This window comes from Urocampus carinirostris, chromosome 8 (genome assembly GCF_059441175.1).
Source record: "Urocampus carinirostris isolate Australia breed hairy pipefish chromosome 8, RoL_Ucar_1.0, whole genome shotgun sequence".
Classification (NCBI taxonomy): domain Eukaryota; kingdom Metazoa; phylum Chordata; class Actinopteri; order Syngnathiformes; family Syngnathidae; genus Urocampus; species Urocampus carinirostris.
The window spans coordinates 9,863,948-9,877,254 of record NC_142356.1 but is presented as its reverse complement, the minus strand read 5'-3'; the positions used below and the strand labels follow the sequence as shown (position 1 = coordinate 9,877,254).

Here is a 13,307-nt window from a genome sequence, read left to right as displayed (position 1 = left end):
AGATGAACAAGAAAGCCGCCATTTTCACACGGGGGCAGATTTAATTTCATTAACAATTTAACTAAGTGTACTCCATCGGAAACGGACGAATTAGTGACGTTGGAGTCTCTGGGAAGCCTTTTTCCGAAGTCCTTTAGCTCTCTTATTGGCCATCTTCTCCCGGCATAATGGTGTGCCGGCTCCTCCCATGGGCGTGCCAAAGAAGCCCCCTGGGCTTCACCATCTCGTCGAAGAGCGTTGCGATGTCTGGAATACTCAAAATAACACCGAGCGTTTTTACGTCATCAGGACCTTTCTGCGTCTGAATGTGCTGATTATCCTATCAGCCTTAGGTCCCGTTCCCGTCGTTCCTGTAAACAACATTTTCCACCAGGGTGCCCTGACATCACACCACAGCCCAGCCAGTGAATATCTTTTGCATTAAATGTAATTTGTATTCGATCGTATAAAATCCTTTATAGTCAAATGTATGTAACGGGTGTAATAATAACTTTTTGTTTTATTGAAATTCCTGCTGAAATATGTGTATAGTTTTTAGTAAGTGTCCTGCAGTGATGAGTCCAACAGTGCCACCTGCTGGTATGGGGTAGGGTTTGTTTTGGCGTTTGACATGTGACCGGAAGGCGGGGTTTTGTTGGCATTCTACAGAGCGAGCTGACAACGGTAAGACACATCTTTTGGTGCTCCACAAAAGAAGTTAATTTTAAACATTATAACCACAGCTGACAAATCTCTTAACATGCACAGTAATGTGATTGATGTTGTCAAGCTGTTTGGATTTATTTTCGTTTTGTTTCTGTTTTGCTAAAATGTTAATTCCCCTTATAGAGATCAAAGCCAGCAGAGAAGCTAATGTTGTGACTCACTTCATTTGCAGGTAAATTGTACCCGTTTTTATACTCATTATTGTTCTTATTTCTATTTTCTCATATATATGAAAAGGATGATATTTGTTAAAATTCAGACTAAAGAAAAATATGTTGAATTAATAGTAAACGTTAAAAAAACACGATACGATCTCTTGTTAAAAGTATCTTCTTAAACTAGATGTAAAAATGTATTGTAATATTCTAAAATGTATTTTATGTAAATTGAAAAGAAAGCTCTTTGATATGCTTTGGGCAGTCTACAGAGCGAGCTGCCAACGAGATCAAAGCCAGCAGAGAAGCTAATGTTGTGACTCATTTCATCTGCAGAAACTGTAATAAAAACCTCATCATCCAGTCCAACGTGAACGTGGCTCTTTGGTGGGACAGGTACACCGCGGTTACATGTATAAAATCTTTCAAGACACAACTTGGTACAGTCAAGAACATCCTTTTTTATTCAATCAGGCGCTGCTCTTCACAAACTGCGTTTTTCTTCTTATGGAAAAGAAACTGTAATTAACACATGCATTTCACCTAGAGCTCTGGGGGTGTTCTCACAAAGGAGTGGTGCAAAGACAGAGGCGCAGAGGAGCCGGTACTAAATGAAGGGAAGGACTGCTGCCTAGTACACCAGTAACCATACACGCTTAAGAAAAACAAACTAAACCGGAGAACACAGACCTGGAGCTGTCCAGCATGAGGCGAAAGGGGGGGACCCCAAAAAAGAGAGCTCGACTCCTCTGGTACGGCCGGCCGATGTGTTTGTAGTTAATACTGCTGAGAGTTTTACTGCGTAAAACCCGCCGTGGAAAATAATACTTTGCAGGGATTAAAAATGCAACCCCGGCCCCTTCAATTCGACCTCATGCTAAACAAATCCGGCAATAAGGTGCATGTAGTTTTAAGTCCAAGGCTTCCTGTCCTCCAAACACAGCATACCCTGATAAGCAAATATTTAAAAAAAATCTTCCAAATTCTAACAAAACAACCAAAAAAAAGGGGAAGTAAAAGCCAAACAATAAATAACCCAAAACAAAATAGCAAATTCTTATCATCACCCGGCGGTTAATCCAGCGAACCTCCCTCCCCTCTCCTTGACCCGAACCCCTTTAAAAAAAAACGTAAAAAAAAAAGAGAAAAAAACACCCAAGGACACCCCCAAAAGCCCGTCAGCGTCATTTGTTCACATACATTAGCTGTTGAATGGAGAAGCAGAAAGTGATGGGTATGGCGAGATACAATGTGAAGCATACAGACAAGGAGTAACATGTGAGCTAACTGCATTCTGCTCAGACGAAAAACAACCAAAAAATAAAAACGTTTCTCAGTAATATATTCTTTTTTTTTCGAGAGAGAGCGACGGACACAAAGTTACATACTACTCGAGTGTCGAAGAGAAAATAGACAGCGGTGACGGGGGGAGATTCAAAGCAACAGGGTTGGGTAGGGTTACTTTAACTGGATTACTTTCAATTACTTTTGGATGACTCCAATACCAAATATGCTAATAAAAGACTAAATAAAGTAAATATGAATAACCTGATGTTGTCAAGCTGTTTGGATTTAATTTCCTTTTGTTTCTGTTGTACTAAAATGTTAATTCCCCTTGTAGAGATCAAAGCCAGCAGAGAAGCTAATGTTGTGACTCATTTCATTTGCAGGTAAATTGTATCCGTTTTTTTACTCATTATTGTTATTATTTCTACTTTCTCATGTAAATACTTTTCGTGGACAATTTGTGATTGCAACATCCTTTGTTGTCTGGTAATCCTGGAAGGGGGATACACCACATGTGCGGTCCCTTCTCAAAGTTTCTTCATTTCCTCATGTAAAGGTTTTTTGAGTTTTTCCTTGCCCTCATGTTGCTTCCAGATCAGGGGATGGTGGAATAATAGTCTGAAAAAATAGTCTGTGTAATAGCCTGTGAATCCCTTTGAGACTCTTTGTGATTAAGGGCTATACAAATAAAAATGACTTGACTTGAATAAAATGATGACTCACAACACGTGGTAAGTTTTCTCTCCTGGCTTTGATCTCTTTGATCTCCGGCAAAACGAACATAAAATGCGACAGAAAGAAAATGAAAATAAATCCAAACAGCTTGCCAACATCATTTTTGCCGTTCCATGTACTCCGTTACTCCCCAAACCTGCACAAAATTTAGTCATTTTATTCAAATTTAGATTCTTTTGTCTTTTATTAGCATATTTGGTATTGGAGTAATCCAAAAGTAATTGAAAGTAATCAAGTTAAAGTAACCCTACCCAACCCTGCAAAGCAACATCGGGACATTTTTTCTCGAAAGGGGTGATAATGGTTTTTCCGAACTTTACAGTCGAGCGTGAACGCAGCGCTCGGGGGATGCGCGAAAAACGAAAGAATCCCGGGCTTACAAAATGGAGTCTGTGAACAAAAGGCACTTTTAAGGGGACGACTTTTTACTGCTGGGGTAACTATACACTACGACACTAGCACGAGAAGGGGTCATTTATACAGAAGCGGGTGGGGTGCGAAAAATAGGGGACGGGGGGCAAAAAGGGGGAGAGGCTCATGTTGCTGCCCGCTGATTACAAAAAATAAATAAACAATTCATTTTTTCCCCATTGTTTTTGAAATACTTTGCTACGGGGGCCAATTTTTGGGGGGATCTGCTGGTGATTTCGTGGCAGCGGTCTGGAAAATAAAAGGGGATGTGGAACCTCTCCCCCTAATTAATAAAGGAAGGATACAAAAAGTGTCAAAGAGAAACAGAAAAAGTACGGAAGCCCAAGTGTGCCAAAAATGCAATAAACGAATTAACAAATATTTTGCTATCGAACAGTCAATTATAACCAATAATATCATTATTCAATTTTCATTTCTAGGGCCTCATTGTTATAAAATATGTACTTACTTTATAATCCTTTATTTAAAATGTTACCCATGATTATAAAATATTTTAGCAATTTATGAGACATTGTGTGTTTTAGCGCCTCCTAGTTGTAAAATAAAACACTTATTTGGATGATAAACAACAATACAAAAGAATCTTAAGCCATTCACAAGCCAAACTGGTACCATTAAATGGACTTTCTGTATTTCTGAGTTTTTCCTTGCCCTCATGTAGGTTTTAGATCAGGGGATGGTTTCATAAAAGTCTGTAATAATAGTCTGTGGTTTGCAATAACCTCTTTGTGATAAAGGGCTATACAAATAAAAATGACTTGATTTGACTATTATGTAGCACCCTCTAGTGGTAAAAAGAAAAGGTCATGCAAGAAAATAGAAAAAATATTAATTAGGAAAATAAGCAAAAATACTTGAACTATCATATGAACGTGTTTTTTGAAAAATATTCGTAGGTTCATAGTTATTCTATAAAAAATGAGGCTCACTTAGAGAGATTTGACATGATTGTCTGCCATCTTGTTTCTAAGGATACCCATAAAAATCAAAAAACTTTGTAATTGTGCTTTTTGGTCATTTTGAGTAGCCGTAGTTTGAATTCTTCCTTGTATTTTGCACTCGCTGTCGGTCACACTACACAATAGAGCAACGTCTATGGGTCGAATAATACACACTGTCTCTTTAAGAAAAAGAATCCTGCATTGATTGATTGATTGATTGTATTTTAAAATGATTAGTATCGACTGTCTATACAGGTGGTGTCGTTCTGACTGTTCGTGGAAATAATAAAAAAAAAAACACTTTATTTTGTGTCTATTTAAAAAAAAAACAAGAAAAATACAAAAAAGTAGAAATTTTTTTTGTATCCTGATGTATTCGAATAAATATGTCTTGTGAAAAGTACAATCGGTATCGACGCTTGGTATCGGCAAATAGTTTAGTCAGGGTACAAGAAAAAAAACTTTGAATTCTTCCTTGTGCTTTTTCGTGCTGGTTTTCAGTGGCATTACACATGACAGTGACATCTAGTGGCCAAACAATGCACACCTTTATCGATGATAAATTATATATTTCCTAAAAATGAAACCTTTTAAAAAGAAGTACATAATTGCCTGTTAGCAAAAATTGTTTACATCAAAAGGTCGTTCGATTGGTTACTTTTTGGCACTTTTGGGCTTCCATAGAAGAAGAGTACCGGCGATGCTGTTTTTTTTTCCTTTTTTTTGTTCATGACCATTCTTTTATAGTAATCGTGAATGGAATTATCGATAGTGTTTAAGGAGCACCGTTTTTTTGCTAGATGGATTTGTTTTCCTTCAGCCCTCCCGCATTTTTTATACAAAAAAATGATTACACAAAAACATAAAAAAAAGAGAGACAAAGGAAATAAAAACAAAACCCCCGACTTACAAAGACTAGGAATTTTTTCTTTTTTTTTTTCTTTTTCTTTTTTGAAATCATGATGGCCCTCTCAGTTTAGAGTCCCGGAGCTTACGGACTTGCGACAGATACCATTTTTTTTCTCTTTTCTTGTAGCTTTCTTAAAAATCTCTAACAGACAAACACAATGATCTACCCAATGCATTGCACGTGGCTCAATCGACACATAATTCTCAATAATAATACTTTCCATCAAAAAACAAAACACTTTTTTTTTCTTCTTCTTCTTCTTCTTCGATCCTACGCTCAGAATTCGTCGACGACTTGATCGAAGTGATCGATTGGAACGCTGCGGTGTCGGTTGAGGGTTCGGACTGCAAAGGGAAGGTGAGGCGGTGTCGTTTTTTGGATTGGCTTTTATTTTGAAAGGGAGGGGCGGAGCTTCAGAAAATAACCAGACTGCCCACTGACTTTGAAAGGTTGCATATGTAGATGATAAATATATATGGTTTCTATATCTATCTTTACGAAGGCGTGCTTAGGAAAAAAGGGGCTGGGGTTTCCCAAATTAAGGAAGAAATGTGTCCCCCTTTAAAAAATTGAGTGCCATTGATGGTTTTAGACGCCAAACCGCTATATTTAGTTTGAATTGGCTGGCATCAATTGAGTTTAGATTGTCACAACTGGTGGAAATATACAATAAAAATCTATTATCAGTTCTTCTTCCTATACTTCTTTAAAATCGCTGCGTTTTCACATTATATTATGAATATTATCAATAAAATTAGTATCCAGCGCATGACCGGGCTGACGGTGAGGCACCCAGTTCTCTTGCCTCACGGCAGAGGGCGATAGAGAGACTAATGATTCCGATTTGGTGCATACCTCAGGCACAAACAAGAGAATTAGTGATAGCATTAGCAAGCTAACAGCAGGTTAAGCAATCCAGTATTTTGTTTTCTTTGCACGGACTTTTTTTCAAAATGGAGGATTACCTATCTATTCATGTTTTTTTTATCAAAAGGAACAGCAAATAGAATTTATTTAAGATGATAACAAGTTTTTTTTCCTATTTCTTCCAATGCAAATCTGACTGTGCTTGACTGGAATAATTGAGGTTCATTGCAAATCGATTAATCAAAAACTACTTAATTAGTGAGTTGATCTAGTATTTAGTAGTGGAGAAATAGTGAGGATTGTTCCGATTTCTGTAGCCTCCTTGAAATCTGTCTGATTGTTGAAATATGATTTTCACAAATCTGCCTTTCCTTTTTGCAAAAATATTTAACTAAATCTGGTTGATAGAAAAAAAATTACACTGGAAAATTGAAAGATTAACACTAGAAAGCGTTTGTATATCGAAACCAAGAAATATAAATTTGTTTTAAAGCATTAAATGGATTCAATGGATACGTCCATGTTTAACACAATAGACACCGGTTGAGAGTAAAAAAACAAAGGATTCCAGAGTTACATTTTCCTTACACTGTTAGCCTGTGTCTTGCCCTCATTTTTATTTTTAATTTATTTTACTTTATTTAACGATTACGTGTGTGCCTAAGTATTTGCTGTTCCTTGTTGTGAATTGGATTATTTTACTGTAAATAGAAAGCAAACTTGAAAAGTGCATTTTCATTTTGCACACAACATTTTAGAATGTTAACCCATCGCTGTTGATTTTGCAATGTCAACAAAATAAAAGTCTTCAAATCATTATTTGATCGCAAAGTTGATGTCACTTCCTGATAAATTGACATAAAAACGGATTCTGAAAAACAATAAAAAAGGAAAACCCATGTATAAGCCCAACACGCCAGAAAATAAACCTGAATTCTAACGGCATAAAAATAAGTACGGAGGCACTTTTGAGTACAAACTGTTGAGCTAACGACAGCTAGTCTCCATTATCCCTGCAAAAAAAAACCGGCAGCCGGGCAGTCCAGTTATTCTTTATGTCTGATTGCGTCACGATGCAAATTCGGAATTAGGTCATGCAGATTTCGGGGAGTCGAGTGAAAAATACGAAGGCTTGCGTGTGTGTCTTATGTGGTGAGCTGGTGTTTTTGTGCTGTCCTTCAGAGATTTTGAGAAGTTTTCGTTGTTCCCGGCCCGGTTTCGAAGCGGTTAGGTAGTCAATTAGACGGGGAAAAACGGCTATGACGTGAGAACAAATCCGAGTGGAGCAAAAACGGAAGAGAAAAATATAATCAGCCAGATTTACAAGCTAAATGAAAGCTAATAATACGAAGCTTATGTTGTGTGTTCCTGTAAAATCCAATTCATTGCGACAGGGATGGACATTTCAATCCTTATTGTTTTGTGGCAGAATTATTTTCACGTCTGGAGGAATTGTGAAGCCAGATTCGAATATTTTACTGCAAGTAGAGCTTACGTGGATCAGCGGATCGATCCAAATATCAATATTATTGATACTAAGCAAGTACTTGGATAGGAGGATCAATACTAATTTCCAGGGATCGGTACTTCACTCCTCCACCAATTTCCTCAAAGCGCAGAATTTTATTTTTTTACCCTATTTGCAATTTCTGGCTTAATATTCAAAATATTGTTCAATGGAAGGTATTTTAGTTCTCTAGTTGACATTGTCATACAGTATTTGTATTTTCGTAAAACTTATTGGTTTCTCTCTCTCTTGACTTTTTGTTCTGGTTGTAGTAAAAATATTTATATTGTATACTGTAAAATGTTGCATTGTAGTTATTTGACATTTTTTCATGCCCGCAATTTTTGTGCTGTTTATCATGATAATAACTCAAAGGGGGAGGTCAACTTTTAAAAGTTGATGATATTTCCAGGCATAAAGTGCAGGTATCGGATCAGTATCAATCAATACTACTTGGAAGAATACCAAAATTCCAAGTGTTGCCCACCAGGTAGCCCCCTAAGAACACCTGAGTAGCCGGCAGCCTGGTTCTGAAAATAACTCACCACTAATGGGTTATTGAATATTTTACAGGGAATTTGATTTCTAACAGGCATGATTTTTTATCAGTTGACTGTGCTTATTTCAACTCTACATTAATAACTGGTTAATAACATTGTAATAACATAGTAACGCCATAGAAGCTTGTTATTTTAAAATAGCATATCAAATGAGTTGGCCTTTGTGCTAATCAGTGACAAAAACAAAGCTCTTAGCTTTAAAATGGTTGGGGATCACTCTAAAAACGTATTTTAGATAAATATATATCTAGTTAAACATTTTATAAGACTCTCAAGTGGTCAGAGACACTGACCTACCCCAGAATATATTCATTACTAAATCCAAATTAAATATAAACTCATTGAGTCTGGTGTCAATCGGAGTTCTAGGTAAACACAGATTACTGTTATGCTGCAAACACATGAGAAATGCCAAAATAATTGGATTTTTAAAAAAAAAACATCTATTTTATGTAAACCCCTTCACAAGTGTCGATATTTTTCCCCCAAATCAGGTCACAGCAGACATTTTGCGACGGTTTGAAAAAAAATTGCCCAAAAAATGCTGATTAATGTATTTAATTTTTTGTAAATCCCGATAAAGAGTCTTGAATTTGATATCTTGGCATTACATGAGGAAAATAGATAACACGAGCCAATCTATGTTTTCTCGTTTGTATTTGAAGGGATTATTTCATTCAATTGGTTATGAAACACGCAAAATATACAGATACCTCTATATTTCTTGAAATAAAAACTTTAATTAAGGGTAATACCAAAGTAACATCTCCCTTTTTTAAGCACTATATTCGATCATTTGCATTGAAAAATTCAATAAGAATAGTTCTACTTCAGAAGTGTATTATGGCACGCTTTGGCGACATCCAATGGGCATATTAAAAACTGCAGGTCACTGTTTGCTTCTCTCAGCATCGTCTTTTGGGCCAGATTAAATCAGTTGACAGGCCTATTACTGCCCGCGGGCCATTTTTTGCCGACTTTGCGAGGTGTGTCATTTTAATGCTTTTCAATTTTCTTCCAGACATGAAAAATCAATTTAATATGCTCATCCCTGTCGCTGGTAAAATGAGAAGAGGGGTGAAAATATTGGTGTGTTGTAATTGGAGGGGGTGGGTTCAAAGGAGACCCCCACAGCCACGTCCCTAGGAAGCCCCCCTCCTAGCTCGCGTGCTATTCCGTTCATCCCGAATGAGAATTAATAGTGCATAGGTGAGGGGATGAAAGAGCGCACGCGGCCTTTAGTGTTTTCGAACGCTTTCGGCTGGCTAAAATCAAAAGTTGAATAAAAGGAGCCCTGATATTTGGACAGGTAAACAAAGAAAAATCGACCAGCCACTTAGTGCATATACGTCACACCATCTGATGGCGTCACTGGGATTGGCCAATCGCAAACGAATGGGTCTTCGGGGCCCGCGTGAAAGGGGGAGGGGCAAGGGGCGTGGCTAAGGCTGGCAGGGGGCAGGGCGGTCACGGGAGTGGGCGTCGCCGGGATCTTCAAGATCGGAGCATGCCAGCGTGGAGACGATGAAATGATAACAAAATAAAAGCGATTTTTTTTTAAAAATAAAAAAGGACAAATGTCAAAATTGGTCGATTGGCAATTCCTGTCCGACACTTTCTCGGCGATCGTGCGACAGTTCCCTGGTCTTCCGAGTCGGTCGGCTCCATCTGATGGAGGACGTTTCCCGGGAGGTGTTCCAGTTTCGAATTGGGTCGGGTGGGCAGACGTTGGGTTTAGGGCCACGTGAGAGGGGGCGGGGGGCTGTTCTGGAGTCGTACTTTGTACAAAGTGGGCCAGAGAGAACATTTTTTTTTAAGTGCCAGCAGTCTGCTCTTGATCCTTTTTTAAAAATTTCATGACACCATTTTAGCTTTTGATTCGTCGAGACCATGTCAGAGGAACCACGACTGCAGGGGGGGAAGAAGAACACAGAAGAGACGGTTAGGAGTCGGATCAAAACATCTTGAAAGCATTCGATGACAGGGTCTGTACACCTTTTCCAAATTCAAGCACTTTTTAAGAACTTTCAAAGACATTTTTTCAACTTCTCCAGTGCATTTAAATAAGAAATCCGGCTCCCAGTCTCGGATTGGGCACCTTAACCCCAAGGCCACCGAGCGTACGTATGTAATTGCTAATATTCCGTGTGCATTAAACAAGACAGATGAATTTTAGATCTTTAATTGTGAATGTATCTGTTTTGGAGAAAAATCGGGTTTTCCGCTCTCCCTTGGGTTGTTAACATCAGGTTCTTCTGATCGTGTCACCATTCAAAAAAGGATATATGGTTAGATTGCAATTACGAATACAGACGCTCCCCAATTTACGACCATTCGACTTACGTAGAACGGAAGATAGGAACATTATTTTCGGGATGTCGAAAAATATCTGGACATTGCTGTAAGTTAGATTTTGTATTGTGTGCACGTTTTTCCGAGTGCAGGACATTACTGTCATGCTTCTTTCCGCCGCGTGGCGCTGTGAGAGCTCACCCAGAATCCACCTCGAAGAAGAAATCCGCTTCCTCTTCCTGGTTTGTGTGTATACACACTGCACTGTATCTCTAGCACGCTAAGAACTTTGACGTTTTTATTGTTTAATATCTCGTGCATCCATTTGATATGGTTGGTGTAAAGTGTAAAAAGGAGGCGAGCCGTTTCTTTTGAAACAAAAGTGAAAAAAGAAAGCTTGATGCGGTTGAGAAAATGGTTGGATCGCTTTTTTCGGCTACTTTTTACCACGAAAGAGGAAGTCGCCTAACTCTTGAAGCCAATCTTTTACAAGTAAGTTAAACTTCACTTTATTCATCTTTATAGAGCATATTATTTTGTGAAATGTTTATTTTGACTTGTAATGTAAACCACCAGTGCTTTTGACTTAAAGTGTCTCTTGGAAGTGAACGAAGGCCGGCTCCCCACCAATCAACAGCTGGTCCCCTTTGAGACATCTTTTTCTTCTTTTGTGATTGGCAGATATGCATTTTTGGGGGGATTCTGTGTTTTTGACCTTAAATTTGTTGAGCACAGAAAAGGTTAAAATTGTGTTTTATGTTTTGTAGATTTGAAATATTTCGATTTCATTTCCTGCGTTTTTTTTTTTGCAGCATTAATGTGTTGATATAAAAATGTAAAATTGATCCTTTTTTCTTCTTTTATCTCTCGCAGCTTGTTGCTTATGTTTTAATGCTGTTTTATTGAACAATTGAATGTACATTTTCAAGTCAGTTTTGTAAAAACAGCATCCATCCATCCATTATCTGCACCGCTTATCCTCAGTAGGGTTGCGGGGGTGCTGGAGCCCATCCCAGCCACGTTCGGCCAGTAGGCAGGGGACACCCTCAACTGGTTGCCAGCAGGGTATAAAAACAGCATATATTTTTCAAATATTTTACACCCGTTTATCTGTTTTAAAACTTGATTTGGGAGACATAAAAAAACATTTTTTTTCAAATACTTTAAAATTGCATTTTAAAGATCATCATTTCCCGACTGATAAGTGTTTTTTAAAATTGCAGTACAGTTGCTCATCCATCTATCCATTATCTGCACCGCTTATACTCATTAGGGTCACGGGGGTGCTGGAGCCCATCCCAACCATCTCCCGACAGTGGGCAGGGGACACCCTGACCTGGTCGCCAGCCAATCAGAGGGCACACAGAGACAGACAACTCACTTGCTCATTCACACCTAGGGACAATTTTGAACTGGCCAATTAACCTGGCATGCCTGTTTTTGGAATGTGGGAGGAAACAAGAGTCCCCGGAGGAAACCCAGGCAAGCACGGGGAGAACATGCAAACTCCACACGGGAAGGCTGCGGTAGTTGGACTTGAACCTTGAAACTCTGCACTGTGGGACTGCGCGCCAACCACTCAACCGCCGCCACTCAATAATAATAATAATAATAATAATAATTTTCAAGACAATTTTTCAGCATATTGTTTATTTTTGAAATATTTCACCATTGCATTTTTTGAAAGAATCTTCTCACAACATCATTTTAATCGAGTTAGTGGTTGCTCATGCTTTTTTATCCTATAAATAACTTAAATAAATTACTTTTTGAAAACAGTTCTATTTCTGGAATATACAAGTGCACTTTTAAAAAATAAACTTTTCACAACAGTTGTTTTATGTTTCTTGTAATTTGAAGTAGCCTGTTGCTCATGTTTTCATTTTATTTCCCCAAAAATCAATTCAGTGTATTTCATGTCAATTTTGTAAAATTTTCAAATATTTTACAATTGCATATTTGAAAAGGAACGGTCATTTCATGACCTATACTTGTTTTATTTTACGACGGATACGTGTTTTTTTAAATCACAGAAGATTTTTATTGCTTTTAAATCAAATAATAAGTTTATGTTTTCTAGACATTTAAAATAAAGACAAAAAAAACCCCATAGATGTTTCAAATATTTTACAATCGCAATCTAAAAAAATAATATATATTTTTTTGGGAATCACAATGGCTAGTTGCTCCTATTTTTATTTGATGAAATATAAAATATATTTTCAAGTACTTTTTAAAGTATTTTAAAATATGTATTATCATTATTTTCTGTGGGACAAAAAAATCATCACCCTAATCGGAATTTTGTTACTATTTTACATATTTTTCAAATATTTTCAATTGCATTTTTTCTAGTTTTTTAAAAATGTCTTTTTAAATAATTTTTTTATATTTTATTTTTATTGTTTGTTAAGGTTAGATCCATTGCAGCCTGATCATCCTGGAAGGGGGATGACCTCATGTGCAGTCCCTTCTCAAGATTTATTCATCCATTTTCCTCATGTTGATGTTTTTGAGTTTTTCCTTGCCCTCGTGTAGGTTTTAGATCAGGGGATGGTGTCATAATAGTCTGTGGTTTGCAATAATCTGTGGTCTGTCAACCCTTTGAGACTCTTTGTGATTAAGGGTGTCTAAACTTGTATTTTCCCATTAAAAACACTTGTGTTGCTTCCCAGTTATAAATAGCAAGCAGGCCATATTTGCATTGTACCGAGGATTGTTTCCAGTTTTTTACAACTGATAAGAAGCGTTTTATCTGGGTTTGCTCAACAGTTCCGGGTTCAAAAGGTTTGTCAGAGGGCTTCTGCAAGCATACCTCGGACCTCGAGCCGGTATGCAGCGGACCGGCCCGTCGTGCAGAATCTGTTCGAATGCCGCCAAAGTTTCACTGATCCTCCCTTTTCTATCTTCTCCCCG

At 37.7% G+C, this 13,307-nt stretch overlaps 1 protein-coding gene across 10 annotated transcripts in view; it reads right to left on the bottom strand.

Moving 5' to 3' along the window:
- Positions 1-1,301: 1,301 nt before the first annotated feature.
- Positions 1,302-13,307, bottom strand: part of nfixa (nuclear factor I/Xa) — a 267,293-nt gene continuing 255,287 nt past the window's right edge. For all 10 annotated transcript variants that reach the window (XM_088341546.1, XM_088341552.1, XM_088341549.1 and 7 more), the window contains one exon: positions 1,302-10,007. In XM_088341546.1, coding sequence (XP_088197672.1) covers positions 9,993-10,007 — 15 coding nt within the window. In that variant the 3' untranslated portion in view covers positions 1,302-9,992. The remainder of the gene's footprint in view (positions 10,008-13,307) is intronic.